This window comes from Nelumbo nucifera, chromosome 8 (assembly GCF_055504915.1).
Source record: "Nelumbo nucifera cultivar China Antique chromosome 8, China Antique-T2T, whole genome shotgun sequence".
Taxonomy (NCBI): Eukaryota; Viridiplantae; Streptophyta; class Magnoliopsida; order Proteales; family Nelumbonaceae; genus Nelumbo; species Nelumbo nucifera.
In genome coordinates, this window is record NC_142656.1 from 47,840,494 (window position 1) to 47,858,523 (window position 18,030).

The following is an 18,030-nucleotide window of genomic DNA, read 5'->3' on the forward strand; positions in this document are numbered from 1 at the left end:
GATTGAAGATTTCTCACGGTCATGTCAGGCTCTATGCTTTGACCTGTGCCTATCTTTCGTTGATCATGTCAGCCTCTATGCTTTGACCTATGTCAGAAAATCCCGTTGGTCATGTCAACCTCTATGTCTTGACCCATGTTAGGAATCCCGTTTGTAAATCTCCTTTCTTTGACCAACACTAATTTTAATTGAATAAGATTATATAAATTAGAGAAAAGAGAAAAAACAAAATATATATATATATATATATAAACTAGACACTATTGAGACTTGTGTTAGTTTAGAATCTTTACAGCCGTTGGATAGACTTGGGGAGGATTATCCTGCCAAGACTGACACTAATGTGCTGCCAAAAAGCCTGGGGTGGCTTGTCTCAACTACTAGGGTAAGACCCAAAGCACATGTAGTGTGAATTTGCTTGAAATTTTGAATCAGACTATTTTTCAGTTATGCCTTGGACCTTGGAGATAGATGGGCAAAACTGGAAAGTTACACCTAACCCCTAGATTCGATTATGGTACTGCACTATGTATTGGATCAAACTACCTTTGATATGCCAATCAGTGAGATCCTTAACAGGGGTCAAAACCTTAGTATGTTGGGGCAGTCTGAGAATTCACCTGAGTGAGGTGATCATAGTGATAGAATCAACCCCTTTGTTGGACAAATTGAATGATTGGGGAAATGCACTATCTCTAATAGAAAGGTGGCTTAAAGCTTTCTTTAAAACTAGCCATAAATGAGGTATTTAGTAGTGAATTTAGAAGTTTCCTATAGGAATGAAATGTTGGATTTCTAAAATATTTTTGGAAATTGATTATGTTTAATAGTTTAACCATGAATGGAAGAATCTTGTCAAGTTTGTACATTTTTTTTGAAAGGTAAAGTATAATTTATTACTTAACATATACACATATACAAATATACAAATATAGTCTATGTACAACTAGATTCTATATATTGGACACGATAAAGATTTGAAAAATCAAAAAGAGTCATCTTAGATCTGTGCAACATATACATCTTCGTGATACTAAAGAAAAAATTTACATCTTCATGATATTTGTGATGGTGCGTGATCTGAATGCTCCTAGCTGGATGACAGCTCGAATGTTAATCGCTGAGCGAAATAGTCAAACTATAAGGAAGATGGATTGGAGAACTCGGGGTGGTTAACCCGGTGAGGTCATTCCGATGCTTAAGTTAGTACTCTTGTAGTGATTGCGAGCTAGAAATCAGAAAGTACGAGAGCTAGAATGCACTTAATCGTGCATGCCTTGTGTCATTAGGGTTGGTGCCTTTCTATTGGTTGGGTTACTGCAGATCTTGTGAGACGTTTCCTAGATCCTTGCATCGAGCCATAGAGGTCCGTTACTAGGAGGCGGGAATTCCACTAACTGATGTGGATGATGGTTTCCTTCCGATTCGCACGGGATGAGGTTAACTCCGTCTGTTATGCGGTGTGACCCCAAGAGTTTCGAAGATAGTTGCCAAGCTCCTGGATGCCCGCTACGTGTTGCCTTGACAAGCCTTGTTATCCAAGATCTCGAGCTACAATACTTCCGAGGTGGTCGGGATGTCCAGAATGACCTGACCTGCTGAGGTGGCAGAGGGTGATGACCCGAACTGCCGAGCAGGTTGGGTACCCGATTGAGGTGTCAGAAGCGCTGAGTCATGTCTCTAGTCAACGGATTGCATCCATGTGTCTGCCACTTACAAGGTCGGGCCAAATTACCCCTCATCAATTGCCCCCCTGACTCCCCGTGCTAGGGGTCTTGACTCAGCGCGGGGAGTTCATGGCAAGCTTAGGCGAATTTGGTCCAATTTCTTTATGGTCAGATGTCTTGCCCGGCGATCAGACCACAATGACCTGCATGGCTCGATCAAAGAAAAACCAGGTCACGTATTGGGGACGTGCGGACGTCACACGGGTTATAAACTTTGCAGATACCAAAATGCGCGCTCAACCAAATTCGGCCTTGGCAGGCGTGCAACCGGTTTTTACGAGAGCCGTTGGATCGTAGCTATAAATAGAGGGGCCTCAAGGGCCCATCTTCTTCGCCGTATATCATGTATTCAAGTGTTTGAGGTTGCGCTTCTATCTCCAGGTTGGTGCCATCTGCCCTTGTGTCCGAGCTCGCCCGTTCCCTTCTTCAGTTTTTTAGGTGAGTTCATCTTGTCCTTACATCCGTTTCTACTCAGCTTTCCTTTTTGTTTAGTTCAACATGTTTAGTGTCAGCCCTGGTAGTCTCTTCAACTTAAGTGATGAATCTGCCGGAGCCGAGGTGGGGACCTCGGCACAGGCTAAAGAGTCAGGTCCTACCAAGGTGAACACTTTGGTGCGTGATTCTGACTCCAACCCGTCTGGGGTGGATGCACCTCGACAAGAGCACGAGGTATCCGGGAAGGCAACCTCTACCTCGCGCTGCTCTTGGGGGCCAGATAGCTTCGGTCATGATGGTTGACTGGCTCCTGGCACTAGCGACTCGTTATAAGTTCCCCAACAACCTTGTATACAACATCCCCTTAGGAAGATACCCTTGGAAGCATAATCAGGACGAAATTGTGGTGTATGAGAAGCAACTTGTGGCCGGGCTGCGTTTTCCACTTCACCCTTTTCTCATCGAGGTCATTAAATTATTCAACATCACCATAGATCAGTTCCACCCCAACACAATCCGCTCCATTTTTAGTAGGTACCATCTCTCTCTTCCATAGCTATGGTAGGCCCTTAACCCTTGACATTTTTAGTTCAATCTATTCTATCAAGAACTCTGCCTGTACCCCCAAGGATGATAGGCGTAGCTATTACATGTCTCCTTTGCCCGGATATAAGGTCTTACATGGCTTCCTCAATAAAGTCCCGACTTGGAAGAGGCGATACTTCATGGTTTGCAATATTGTGGGGTGGCCATTCCCGACTCACTAGAGATCGGCTATCCAAGACCCCGACATCAAGTTAGACAAGGAGATAAAGGCGAAAATCTGCTCTTGGGCGCAGCTCGATCTGCAACTAGAGGACTTCTTGTTCGATGAGAAGCTCATAAAAGTCAGGCTGAGTCCTCCTGGTAGGTTACCACCTCGGTGCCCACACTTGTCTTTGTGAATCCATTTCGCCTATTCCGATGATTCTAACTTAGCTTTTTTGTAGGGATCATGGAAGACATTCCGTCGAGCGAACTCTTCGGGAGCATGAAGAGAGGGAAGAAGAGGAAGGTTGCCTAAAAAGCCTATGCACAAGAGACCGCTTCCCAGGCCTTTACCCAACCCACTGCCGAGACCATTCCTTCCGAGAACCCCCCAGTTATTGTTGAAGGGGACCAAGGTACGGGTTCCCCGCCCCGTGTACCCGAGGAGACACCAGCGCTTGAGCTCCAGGCCACTTGAGGAGCCAACTCTTTAGGAGAGGGCTCCGAAGTGGATCCAAGCATCATGAATCCTAAGTTGAGTCTCGTCAAGAGCAAGGAGGCGGTCTTCTCCAAGGAAATCGTTCAATTCTTCGAACTAGTGGTTGGTCAGCCTGGGCAAAAGGTGGCGAGTCACTTCATGTTGGTACGTGCCCACTCATTTGCACAGCGGGTCAATAGGAGGGTTGGGTCGGATCTTCTGTTTCGGGTCGAGTGATCCATTAGCTTCCTTCTAAAGTTTTTCTTTCTCCTCTGTTCGAAACATTCTTCTTCTCCTCTCTGTTTAGGGTTTGCTCAAATCGTCAAAACAAGCTTCAACATCGCCGGTGACGAGCTTCTACCGCTGTTTCTCGCTGCCATCATTCGCCGCGACCAATATTGCCTCTGATTGGAGCTCCACATCCCTGATTGTTGCCACCAATCTCGCCAAAGCCATGGCGCTGTTTCTTGCCGCTGCTCGAAACTAAGGGACGAAATAAAGGCCGTACCAAATAAAGGCTGGTCTGGAACTCGGTTCGTCTTTCCAAATAAAGGCTGGTCTGGAACTCGGTTTGTCTTTCCAAATAAAGGCTGAATATTATATTCCTCTCAACTCCCAAGTCATCAATTCCGTTTTCAGTCTTCTTCCTCCTGCATATATTGGTCTTCAATCAAGGCCGAATATTATTTCCTACTCTTCCAGTTGTCAAGGCTGAATATTATATCCCATCCGTTTGCATCCATTCTGGAACGTCACAGCAAGAAAGGTTAGGAACAATTTATTTATTTATTTTTTCTGAACTTTATATCTATGGCATTCTCAATAAAATCCTTTTCAGTTTCTGATAAAAAAATAATGTTGTTGGAACTCTCCTCAATTTAAAAAACGGCAAGCATATTTTTTTCTGTCTAGTAATGTTAGGTTTACAATGATTCAATGCATTATTAGTTTTTTTTTTTTTTTGGTATTAGGATTTTGTTCTAACTCTGCTGAATGGTTCTTTTTTGTGCTGTTGAATGGTTCAGTCATGTATATATTGAGTAATTGATGGGAGAAATATGGAACAAGATTGGAGAAGTTCTGTTTTAGAATGTATTTCCAAATTTATGTGGAAATGTGTTTTTTCTCTTATACATCACTTTGGAAAGGTGAAGTATTGGTATTGTATTGGTTTACTATTAAGATCAGAAGTACATCAACCCATGTACAATGAGGACCTGTACAACGGGAATAAACAGAACAAAAAAAGTCAACTATAAAAGTGTCCAGCTTTCAAAAAAAGAGATGAACTGGACACCATGAAATATATTTTGTACACCCAGCCAAGAACAAAGCAAACCTATAAGAAAATTTATGACTTCCTCTAAGGCAGAGTATTGTTGTAAAAAATACGATTATTCCTTTCCTTCCACAATGTCCAGATGAGAGCAGCTGGGAAGGTATTCCAAAGAAATTTGCCCCTTCTATTCAAACCTATTATAGACCAATACTGCAGCAGCTGGAGTAATGATTCCTGCAAGCAGTAATGAATCCCAAAACAGGATAAGGCCATGTTCCATGGCTGCTGAGAGAAGCTACAATGCATGAAAAGATGGTTTGAGGATTCTGGGGGTTCATTGCAGAAGGAGCAAAGAGGATTAGGAAGAGGCAGACTTCAAGGCTTCATGATGTTCTTTCTTATAGTAGCACCTGTTTTTGAAATGGTGAAGTAGAACAGTACATATATTTTCTTTACTATAAATATAAGAGAGACAAGAAGGTTTTCTCAATTAAGATTTACCTTTTAATTATTTTTGACGTGAACAAACGAAAGATATGAGATGAAGTGCAGAAATGGAAAATTCACTGTTATACCATATTGCAAGGCTTTGATTTGCAGCCAGGTGGAGGGGTCTAACATAAGGGGAGCTTGTGGCAATCCTATTCCTTCAAGGGAGGAAGTCCTTGTGGTTAGATCAACTGGACAACATTCTCATGTTTGATCATTTAAAGAAAAGAAGATTTCAAATGGAAAGTGTATGTTGCATGTGTAGAGAGAATAGAAGATATCAGGCACCGTTTTTCACTTGTTACAGTAAGACTTCACTTCTGTGGGGATTCCTCTTTTCATTACCTAGGGTGCAACTGTTGCTACAACCTACAATGTAGTCCCAACGGAAATTTTCTGATTGTCCATTCAATGAAGCAGAAAGGCAAAAGTTTATGACTTGCAAGTTGCACCGAATTTGCTATTTGTTGGGGGATTTGGAAGGAAATAGATAAACATTTTCAACGGCTGGAAATGTGGTATTTTTCTTCTTGGGTCCTTTAGGAGTGGGAGACTCTACTATGGTGGAATTATTAGCCGACCTGCAAGGTGTTCAATTTGCAACTCAACTAGTGGTGGAACAGCTAATAGTTGATGGGGACTCCAAGATAGTAATAAGCTGTCTGCAATACCCAGAGTCCGTAGTTTGGTGTTTGATGAATGAAGTTAAGAAGTTTAAGACGCTGACAAGGAATGTGTTAAGAATACAATAGGCAGGGATATCAGGAAATGCTATGGCAGATTGTCTAGGGGCAGCAACTTTCGTATTGGGCACAACTCTAACTTGTTTTTGTTTTCTTCTTTAGTGGGAGAGGTAATAGCTTGCACCTCTCCAAGGGTTGCTTGTATAAGCTAATCTTTTCATCTAATAAGAGAACTTACTTATTTATAAAAAAAAAAAAACATTTTCAAAGGAAAAAAAGAAATATAGGGAAGATCTGTGCTGAAATAGGGATATGATAGTGGACTGGCTGTTAGTATTTTAGGAATTTTCAGATGTGTCCCAAGTATTCTTTTGGGTTGAACTTGGTCTACTCGTGGGTTGTTTTTGTTTTTATGTATTAGCTGGTTTATGGTAATGGTGTTTCTGCTGCATACGATGAGTTTTTGCGTCATTTCAGTTTGTAGGTTATTGTTGTTGGGTGATACTTCATTCACCCTGTCAATCTCTGTAAAGTTTTGTTTTTGCTTCTCAGAGGATTAGTTACTATTTTGTTCTTTTTTGCTTTGGATTTAATCTTTTTTTTGAGATCTACACAAACAAGAAAGCTTAAATTTATCAAAAAAAAACAAGAAAGCTAAAATTAGAGGGGCAAGGTGAAAGGGGGCAAAGACTGGGTTTTTAGGTGGATAGATAATAAGCTTTCACTATTCCTGTGTATTGTATGAAGCTACATTAGCTGAAAAGTCATATAAACTCAAGGCTCATCTATTTGTCAATGTGTCCATGGTCTATAGGGCCAAAAGAATAACATATGGGACATCACTCAACCTACACTTATGAACTAGGGCCACAAATGGCATTATATACTGACAGTATTCTTAATTTAGGACATTTTAAGTCCATTTTTGAGTTTTGTTTTCAGGACCTATTATAGGATGGGTGAAACAGCCAAATTGAATACCTTATTGCTTTCTTTTTCATTGCTGAATGCAGTAGTTATATGATACAATACTTAAGGACATGGTAACAATTGCATCCCCACAAATTACATATGTCAAAGTTTGCCATTGTTCAGCATGAGCTGTCTGCTAGTCTATAATTACCAAAAGTAAAGGTGACACCTATGTGACCATCACGATGACGGTATTAGGATCCTGTAAAAGTTTACACTTTGTTATAGGAGCTCTTGGATTGCAAGCTCCCCTTTTTCTTGTATTGCTATTCTAATTTATATTGGGAATGTTTTCACTTTCACCTTTTTTCTTGTAACAAGCCCCAGCTTCTTTATATTGGTACATTGTTTCCTCTTTGCAGAAGCTCAGGAAAAGGAAATATAAAATCAGAGAACTGTGAAAAGACGAATAAAATAAATATGGTGAAGGTTCGCATGAACACGGCAGATGTGGCCGCTGAGGTCAAGTGCTTGCGAAGGTTAATTGGCATGAGATGTGCCAACATCTATGATCTCTCTCCAAAGGTACTTCTAAAGTTCTATTTCCAAATTTTCTAATGCAAAAATAGAAGCCTTAGTTTCGATATAATTCCTGATCTTTGGTTGTTATTCTCATTGTATGTAATAGTAACACTTTAGTTCTGAATAATTTCTTTTTGATCACTCATATTTGATTTTGTTATCTGAGATTGGCTGTTGACTACCCAGTAACACCTAATCGGGGAGGGTATGTTGAAATTTAGAAATCCATTCTCACAATGATAGAAATGTTTTCAGACATATATTTTCAAGCTTATGAAGAGTAGCGGAGTCACAGAATCTGGGGAGAGTGAGAAGGTCTTGTTGTTAATGGAAAGTGGTGTGCGGTTGCATACTACTGCATATGTTAGGTATGGTCAATAAGGAAATTTTCAATTTTCTTCTAATTGTTTTATTAGGATAAATTTAGCTGTGTAATTGATCTTTGTTCCTTTTTATTGCTAGGGACAAGAGTACTACTCCTTCTGGGTTTACTCTGAAATTAAGGAAGCACATACGCACAAGAAGGCTAGAAGATGTGCGGCAGCTTGGATATGATCGTGTATAGCCCATAAGATTTCTTTTATTATTACAACCTTGTTTCACTTTATGCTGTTAAATGAAGTTTTCATTGCCCCCTTATTTGTAATGTTTTACATTTGTGCTTCAGATTATCCTCTTTCAATTTGGACTAGGTGCTAGTGCCAACTATGTTATATTGGAGCTCTATGCCCAAGGAAACATTCTGCTAATGGATTCTGAATTTGTAGTGATGACTCTTCTCCGTTCTCACAGGTTTGTGATTCAAAAACTTCAATATATTATTAGCAAGATAGTATTTCTATTTTTGCACTTACAATTCTTTTTTCTTTTGAGCAAAAGGTAAAGTATGCTTGTATTAATGAAAAGGTCCTTTGTACAATCAGAAGCTGTACAAAAAGCCAGAAGGACCTCAAAAGAAGGTCATCCTCAAAAAGTTACAGTCAAAAGTAACCTCTTTAAAGTCAGCAAGAATAGACGACCAATTTCTAACAAATCCTAAAGCCGAATTGATGACTTCTTCTGAAGAGGATTTGAGATAAAAAACCCTGCTATTCGTTTCTGTCTATACTGCCCACAAAATTGCCAAGGGAATAGCAGACTAGCACCTCTTTCCTTTCTTTGTCATCCCTTGGATCTGCCACGCCTCCTGGCAAGCTTTAAGTGAGGCTGTCATACACCAACTTAACCTCAAGCTTCTTAAGAAGTGGTTCCAGAATCCAGATTTTTGTAACAAACTTGCAGTGTAAAAACAGATTGCTTATTGATTCTGTAAACACACTGCAGTGGCTACACCTCAGATCATTACAATTAAAACCTTTCTTCACCAACATCTCTTTAGTGAGACACTTCTCTAAAGCTGCCACCCAAACAAAGAACTTGACTTTGGAGTGATGTGGACAGAAAGACAAGTTACATGTAGTACCTCAAGTATACAACAATAAGCACAAGAAATACCAAGCTGAAAACAGCAAAATAAGTTGGATTTTTAGGGTTTCAGACCTGAACCAGAAGTAAAACTCTTCCTGGAACAGTTCCGCTACAGTAACAATGGCAGCAAGCTGGCCTCCCGCGCAGACACGCAGCAATGAAGGGATTGGAAGGTGCCAAAATGGGTCGACTCCTCAAAATCCAAGCTCCCAATGCTTGAAAACCCTAGCTGGGGCTGAGCTACAGCTCAAACAAGAGAGAAAGAACTAAAAAAAGACCCCTACAGAAACAGCCCCCTTCTCTTTTATAAGACTCATTGGCTTGCTGGACAAGCTAGTTAAAAATATTTACGCATAAGCCCCTAGAAAGTTTCCCTCTCACCAACAACTCCTTAAGAACAAAACTAACTTCAAATGAACCCCTAAAAGATAACTTTTGTTACAAAAGACCAAAGAGACCAAAACCCAACAGAAATGCACCCAACTGCCCCTGCCCAAAAAAATATGACTTATAAAATGACGAAAATACCCCAGGTCCCAAACTATCAACAAAGCTACCCAAAAACACCATTTTGGGATCCTACTACAAGAATGCAAAACAGAATACATACACACATTTTTTCTTTTTCTTTGCCTCATCATTCTTGTCGGATTAAAAAGAGCTCGACCCCGTGCGAGCAGCAATTTTAGCAGCCTTGCACATGTTTCCATCTAGCTTCATAAACTCCTCTTCACTAATCCAAGAGTTCTCAATTGATGGCTTCCCTTTCCACTTGACCAAGAACCTAAAATAGGCCCCATTTCGAGTGTTGGTGTTTCGGACATCTTCTACACCCTCTACTTATTCAAACTCATTAGAACTACTAGCCCTTTGTGCTTGTCCTCGCCCATCCTTTGTTGCTGGTTCTAGATCCCCATGGTAATCAAAGAGGTCTGTTACATTAAAAATGGGTGAAATTGACAAATCAGCTGGTAGCTCAATTTAATATGCATTGTCACCAAACCGTCTCAGCACTTGACACGGACCAATCTTTTTTTGCTTCAACTTATGGTAGGTCCAAACGGGAAACCTCTCAGGCCGCAAATAAACCATGACTAGATCGCCCTCATGAAACTCTTTCATCCAATGATTCTTATCCTTAGCTTCTTTATACCTTTGGTTGCTTTCTTTTAGCTTCTGCTGTACATTCTCTTGAATCTCTCGAATGGATTCATCTAAAGCTTCGACATCATCATTCACTCGCCGCAACCCTGTTATAGGAGCTAGATCAACAACACTTTTAGGTGACCGACCGTACACAACCTCAAAAGGAGTCTTCCCTATAGATCTATTAACTGAATCGTTGAAGGCAAATTCGGCTTGTGGTAGGATAAGATCCCATTGCTTTAAGTGGTCTCCAACTAGGCTCCTCAACAAGTTGCCTAAGCTTCGGTTAACCACTTCAGTTTGTCTATCTATTTGTGGGTGAAATGTACTGCTATATTATAGGGTAGTACCCATACGCTTCCATAAAGTTCTCCAAAAGTGGCTAAGGAATCTTGTGTCACGATCTGATGTGATAGATCTTGGCAATCCATGCAACCGAACAACTTCTTTGAAAAACAAGTTAGCTACATGAGAAGCATCAAAAGTCTTTTGGCAACCAATAAAGTGGGTCATTTTAGAGAAACGATCAATCACAACAAAGATAGAGTCATTACCCCTAGCTGTCCTTTGCAACCCCAACACAAAATCGATAGTAATATCAGTCCATGGTGCTTCTGGTATGGGTAAGGGAAGATACAAACCTGTATTTTGATTCTGCCCCTTAGATGTTTGGCAGTTACATCTATCAACATAATATTACACATCCTTTTGTAGCCTTGGCCAAAAGTACCTTTTGGAGACCATTTCAAGTGTCTTCTTGCGATCAAAATGTCCCTTGCAATGCAAATCAGTCCATGGCACTTCTGGTATGGGTAAGGGAAGATACAAACCTGTATTTTGATGCTGCCCCTTAGATGTTTGGCAGTTACATCTATCAACATAATATTACACATCCTTTTGTAGCCTTGGCCAAAAGTACCTTTTGGAGACCATTTCAAGTGTCTTCTTGCGACCGAAATGTCCCTTGCAATGCAAATCAGCAAGGAGTAATGCCCTCAAGGATCTTGATGGAATGCATAACCTATTACCCATGAATAAATAACTATCATTCCACACAAACTTGGCTCGAATATCCTTGTCACCTACTATATAGATTCTACAAATAGGGCCAAAATAATGGTAATCTTGGTATTGGTCTTTGATTGAGTTGAATCCCACAACATTAGTAGACATTGTTGACACCAAGTGAACTCTCCTCCTAAAAGCATCAGCTACCCGGTTTTGTTGTCCAGCCTTATGCTTCAAAACAAAATTATATTCTTGTAGAAAGTCAACCCATTTAGCATGTCTTCCCTTTATCTTCTGTTGGGAGTTAAGGTGTTTCAATGCTTCATGGTCTGAATACAACACAAACTCCCGTTGGATAAGATAATGCCTCCAAAACTTCAGCGCTTGCACAATGGCATAAAACTCAACATCATAAGTGGAATACCTCCTTCTAGCATCATTGAGTTTCTCACTAAAGTAAGTAACTGGACGACCTTCTTGGCTAAGGACAGCTCCAATCCCAACATGGGATGCATCACATTCAATTTCAAAGAGCTTGTTAAAATCAGGTAAAGCCAATACTGGAGCCTTCGTCATCCTCATCTTTAGCTCTTGGAAGCTTTTTTCAGCTGCGAGAGTCCAAGTAAACTCACCTCCTTTCAAGCATTCAGTAATGGGTGCCACAATAGTGCTGAAATTCTTTATAAACCGACGATAAAAAGTTGCTAGCCCATGGTAACTACGAATTTCAGTCATTGTCTTTGGTGTTGGCCACTCTTGAATAGCTTGACTTTTTCTTGATCCACCTCAATCCTTTTGGTTGAAACAACATACCCCAAAAACACCAATCGATCTGTCATAAAATTACACCTTCAAATTTACATATAGCTGATTTTGTCTCAAGACTTTTAGGATTGCTCTCAAGTGTCCTAAGTGGCTGTGTATTTGAGTATGTCATCAAAATAAACTACCACAAACTTCCCCATGAACGGCCTTAAAACTTGGCTCATGAACCTCATAAAGGTGATAGGAGCATTAGACAACCCAAATGGCATAATTAGCCATTCATAAAGACCTTCCTTAGTCTTGAATGCAGTCTTCTACTCATCCCCCTCCTGGATACGAATTTGATGGTATCCACTCTTTAGATCTATCTTTGAAAAGACTTGTGAACTAGCCAATGTGTCTGACATGTCATCAAGGCGGGGTATGGGAAACCTGTACTTAACTGTAATCTTGTTAATGGCACGACTGTCAACACACATATGCCAACTACCATCTTTCTTTGGTTTGAGCAAAGCTGGTATAGCACATGGGCTTAAGCGCTCACGGATCAGCTTCTTCTTCAACAGCTCCGTTACTTGTTTTTGGAGCTCCTCATGCTCCTTAGGGCTCATTCTATAGTGGGGTAAGTTAGGCAATGCTGCTCTCGGCATTAAATCTATATGATGTTGTACACCTCTTAGGGGAGGAAGGCCATCAGGTAGTTCTTCAGGCATCACATCAGCATACTCATGAAGTAGCTTCTTCACTAACTTTGGAACAGGTGTTTCTTTGCTAACTTCTTTTGTAACCAACACGTAAACAACATCCAAATTCCCATATTCTTGAGCCAATTTATTTGAGGTGAAGAGAGTAGTGGTTGGCTTTGTTTCCTTCTTTGGAAATTAATCAAGTTGCATTGGTTTAAGAGTTATCTTCTTATTGTCTTTCACAAAGCTGTGTGTGTTCTTGTCCCCATAATGAATGGTCTTATGATCATATTACCATGGACGATCCAAGAGGATATGACATGCATCCATTGGGACAACATCACACCATATTGATTCTTCAAATGTATTACCAATAGAAAAATTAACTAGGCATTTAGAAGAAACTCTTACCTTATTTTCTTTGTTGAACCACATATGATCGGCGTTGAACAATCTTGAGCTGTAATTTATCCACCATTTCTTGAGAAACAAGATTCTCTCACTACTCCCACTGTCAATAATCGGGTTACACAACTTCCCACCAGCTGTACAACGTGTTCTAAAATATTCTTTCTCAACCAGTCCCCTGGTAGTGGTTCTTGAGGTGCAACCTTTGAGTGTCGTATCACTAGAGCTTTGCCCTCAATATCCCCATCCAAGTTTTCTTCCTTTAAAGCATTAGCTTCAGTAGTTTCAGCCACTTGCTCATCCTCAACATGGCCTATGTCACCTTGTTGTTCATCAATGACTTCATCAACCAAATGTGTTTGCCCTTCAATCATTCTCTTAGGACATTCATTTGAACGATGTCCCAACTCCATACACCTGAAACATCTAATAGTAGGCTGCCTTGACTGTTCTTTGTTGCATTTGAAGTCCCTTGGATTGTAGGTCGTGTTTGGTTGATCACACGACCCCTACCAGCCCCAACACTTTGACCTACTGATGAAGATGTACCTTGTACAACACTTAGCCTCTGCCCTGAGCTCCGACTCAGTTGAGCTTCAACCTTTAGAGCTAGCTGATATGCATCCTTTACCTTATACGGGTAATGTAGGCTGATTTGATCTTGTATTGGCAACCTCAAACCATTGATATATTTACTAACTTTTTGCTGTTTAGTTTCTGACATATTACTCTGAAGAGTTAATCTATTAAACTCTTTTGTGTATTCCTTCACACTCTTTTTTTATTGCCTTAAATTCTGCACCCTTTGGTAAAGAGTTTGCTCATAGTCTGGTGGTAAAAATTGGGACTTCAGCTTCTCGTTCATTCTTCCTCAGGAACTAACCTTTCTTTTCCCCTTCCTTTCTCTGTCCCTTTGGTAATTTTTCCACCAATCTAAGGCTGTCCCACGCATCTTTGCTGTTACAAGCTTCACTTTTCTTTCTTCATTCATTTTTTTTCCAATCAAAATAATTTTCAATGCTGTCCAACCAGTCTAGAAACTCTTTAGGTTCCAACTCACCATCAAACTCAGAAATTTGAAGTTGAACACCATCACCTTGATTGGATTGTAAAGCTTGCACTATTCGGTCTTCCCACCGCTGGTTTTTATTCCTTCCATGCTGATCACCTTCAGGTTGCTCAATGTCTTCACTTGATTCTTTACTAATAATGTTAGTGAGTTGTTCATCAACTCTAGGAGCTTGCCTTCTTCTTCCTAGCCTCAAATCATTTGCTACGTCACCATCCCTTGCAGCATTTTAAGCTATAAGTTGAGCAGGATGTTCAATCTGTTCTTGCAGTCCTCTTATAGCCTCTTGGAAAACTTCTACAGTGACATGTTGTGGTCTTCTACCACCCCTACCACGACCACCCTTTGCAGCCATGATAATATAGAAAAACACAAGAAGGGGATGAACTTTGAAGCAAACCCAAGGAAAGAACTTGCTCTGATACCACTTGATGTGGACAGAAAGACAAGTTACATGCAGTACCTCAAGTATACAGCAATAAGCACAAAAAATACCAAGCTGAAAACAGCAAAATAAGTTGGATTTTTAGGGTTTCAGACCTGAACCTGAAGCAAAACTCCTCCTGGAACGGTTCCGCTACAGTAGCAATGGCAGCAAGCTGGCCTCCCGTCGGACGCTCAGCGATGGAGGGATTGGAAGTTGCCAAAATGGGTCGACTCCTCAAAACCCAAGCTCCCAATGCTTGAAGACCCTAGCTGGGCTGAGCTACAGCTCAAACAAGAGAGAAAGAACTAAAAAAAGACCCCTACAGAAACAACCCCTTTCTTTTTTATAAAATTCACTGGCTTGCTGGACAAGCTAGTTAAAAATATTTACACATAAGCCCCTAGAAAGTTTCCCTCTCACCAACAACTCCTTAAGAATAAAACTAACTTCAAATGAACCCTTAAAAAATAACTTTTGTTACAAAAAGACCCAAGAGACTAAAACCCAACAGAAATGTACCCAACTGCCCCTGCTCAAAAAACTGACTTATAAAATGACGAAAATACCCCTGGTCCCAAACTATCAACAATGCTACCCATAAACGACAATTTGGGATCCTACTACAAGAATGCAAAACAGAATACATACACACATTTGTTCTTTTTTTCTTTTTTTTTTTCTTCTTTTTTTTGCCTCATCATGGAGGGTGCCACAGTCTCCTAAATAGCCCAGCCAGGAAGGAGAGCTTCAGACCCTCCCACTATGGAGTTGTAGAAGGATTTAACTGAAAACTCCCCGCTTCTGTTCCATCTCCACCCTAAGGTATCCTCCGATTGCAGATTCAACACATGAGACTGAAGCGAAGCTAGGAGATTTTTTTTTGATCAATAGCGAAGCTAGGAGATTTCCAACCTGCTGAATCTCCCAGTCATTGAAATCCCTTCTGAAGGCTGGAACCCAGCATATAGCATTGCCCCTCAACACAAAGGTATCAGCTACCATTGCCTCTTTATCTACAGCCAGATTGAACAGGGTGGGAAACAGTTCCTTAAGAGATCTCTCCCCAGTCTAGGGATCCAACCAGAACCTGATCCTTCTCCCATCCCCAACTTTGAAGCCGATTCCCCTTCTGAACAGGTTTTAAGCTCTGCATATTCCTATCCACAGGCTACACCTGTAAGTCAACAAAGGTGGACCACTACCCCAACCACTGTCGTCCAGCTCATATTTTTCTGCTATTAGTTTCCTCCAGGGGATATCAGGCTTAGCATCAAACCTCCATAACCAGCTTCCTAGCAGAGCTAGGTTGAAAGATTTTAGACTCCATTCTACAAGATGGTATTTGTGTGAATCCTTCTAGCCTACTCCCAGAAAACCTCTCATCTTCCTTTCTAAAACTTCCACCACCTCCGAGGGGATAGGAAAAAGAGATATAAAGTAAGTTGGCAAACTTGCTAGTGCACTTTTAATAAGAGTTTATCTTCCCCCCTTTGGAGAGATACCTTGCTTTCCAAGGAGCCAATTTCTGATCCATTCTCTCTATTATTGGGTTCCAAATGGTTTTAGTACACTTGGAACCCGGAGGCAACCCCAAATAATTTTTTTGAAGGTAGCTGTTCCACCTTGCACCCCAATAAATCTGCCAAACCTTGAATGTTAGGGACCTCTCCCACTGCTATCATCATCTCACTCTTTGCTAGATTTACTTTCAAGCCTGACACAATCTCAAACCAGAAAAGAAGATACTTCAGGTTCAGAACTTGCTCATCTGAAGCCTGACAGAAGAAGAGTGTATCATTAGCATATTGTAGAATTGGAATGGTAGTCCCATTGGGCTTCACTCGAAAACCCTCCATTAGCTCCCCCTCCACAGCCTTATCTACCAACTTGCTTAAACCTTCCTTGACTAATAGAAAGAGAAGAGGAGACAGAGGGTCCCCTTGTCTCAAACCTCTTGAACTGCTGAAATTTCCTCTGGCTACTCCATTCACAAGCACTGAAAATCTTGGAGTGGAAAAGCAAACTTTCATCCAACTTTCTCCACTTAGAGCCAAAGTGCATTCTGTTCAGAAAATAATCCAAGAAAGATCAATTAACATGGTCATAAGCCTTCTCTAAGTCAACTTTACAGATTAGCCCACTTTCTTCACTTCTTAGCCTTGAGTCTATTAGTTCACTTGCTATGAGAACTACATCATGAATATGCTTGTTGTGGACGAAAGCCCCTTGGTACTTAGAGATTAGAGAGTCCACCTTTTTTAACCTGTTGGCCAGAAATTTAGCTAGGATCTTGTCAACACTTCCAATCAAGCTAATCGGTCTGAAATCTTTCAACTTTGTATTACCTTCCTTTTTGGGGATGAGGGAAATAAATGTTGGATTTAAACTTCTCTCAAGGGTTGCAGAATCATGAAATTCTTCCAGGACCTTTAATAGATCTGTTTTAATGAGCTCCCAGAACTTCTTAAAAAGCAGAACTGTGAAACCATCTGGGCCTGGTGCCTTTTCCCCTTCCAACTCTTCTACAACCTTCTTAACCTCTTCCTCTGAGAAAGGTTTTTCCAAATCTAAACTCTGCTGTTCAGATAAGCATTCAAAATTCAAACCATCCAGCCTTGGTCTTTTTTTTGCAAGGTTCCTTGAAAAGATCTTTATAAAAATCTACAAAAGCATCTGCTATGACTTCCTCATTGTTCACTGCCCTGCCTTCCAATTCCAGCTTTTTTATGGAATTAACCCTCTTTCTTGCATCGGCCACCTTATGGAAGAAAGCAGGATTAATATCACCTGCTTTCAGCCACATTACTCTAGCTCTTTGCCTCCACTTGACTTCAGCTTGGTGCATTAGAGTGTCAAACACCTTCTTAGCTAAGAGCCTTCTCCTCCTTTTCTCCTCGTCCAATGACCCACTCTCCTCCTCTACATCAATATCAGCTATGATTTTCATGCACTCTTCCCTTTTTCCCACCTCCATCTTTGACATTCTCTTCTGCCAAGCCTTGAATTTTCCTTTCAACCACTTAGTTTTTTGAGGAGAACATGGCTGGATGAACCTTCAAAAGAACAATCAGATCACCACCTTTTAACATTTGTCACCAAATCCTCTGAGTCCAACTAGCAATGCTCCAACCTGAAAGGGTGGAGGTTCTTTTTCACACCACTCGTACTTAGGATCAGAGGAATATGATCAGAAATCACCCTAGGTAGTGCTTCCTGATTTGAAAGGGGAAAAAGTTCTTCCCATTCAGGTGAAATTAGAGACCTGTCTAGTCTGCACTAACAATTCTTTGAACAATTAATGTCACATTTTTCTCAAATTGCTAATGGGGATAGTTTTTCCAAGAAAGAGAATATATGAGGCTGCCCATAATCATTGGTTTTATTAATTATAATAATAATGCACATATATACATTCTTCACTCTTTTGAGAGAAGGATTCTTATCTCTTAACTTTTTACTTTCTTACATCTATGCTCAAAAGTCAAAACAATTGATCTCTTCCCACCCCTTGCTTAGCTAAAGCATCAGCTATGCTACTCACATCCCTTTTACCCATTAAAGTCTCACATCTATTCCTCCAGGCAGCAATTTGAACTTTAGTTCATTCTGATACAAGCAAAGAGCAGCCTCAACATCCTTTAGCCACCCATTGAGAGCACGATGTTGTTATAAGATGGACTTTGTAGATTTTTCTACGAAGGATACAGAAGAAATAATGAATC

General features: G+C 40.6%; 1 protein-coding gene across 5 annotated transcripts in view; it reads left to right on the forward strand.

Annotated features, from left to right (window-relative positions):
* EMB1441 (zinc knuckle (CCHC-type) family protein) overlaps positions 1-18,030 on the forward strand; it is a 43,376-nt gene that overhangs the window by 9,322 nt on the left and 16,024 nt on the right. For 2 of the 5 annotated variants that reach the window (XM_010275222.3, XM_088893204.1), the window contains exons 2-5: positions 7,173-7,335; positions 7,588-7,700; positions 7,795-7,891; positions 8,000-8,124. In XM_010275222.3, coding sequence (XP_010273524.1) covers positions 7,231-7,335; positions 7,588-7,700; positions 7,795-7,891; positions 8,000-8,124 — 440 coding nt within the window. In that variant the 5' untranslated portion in view covers positions 7,173-7,230. Of the gene's footprint in view, positions 1-3,663; positions 4,154-7,172; positions 7,336-7,587; positions 7,701-7,794; positions 7,892-7,999; positions 8,125-18,030 lie in introns of those variants that run through there. The other 3 variants (XM_019199718.2, XM_010275223.2, XM_010275224.2) reach the window with 3 other exon arrangements.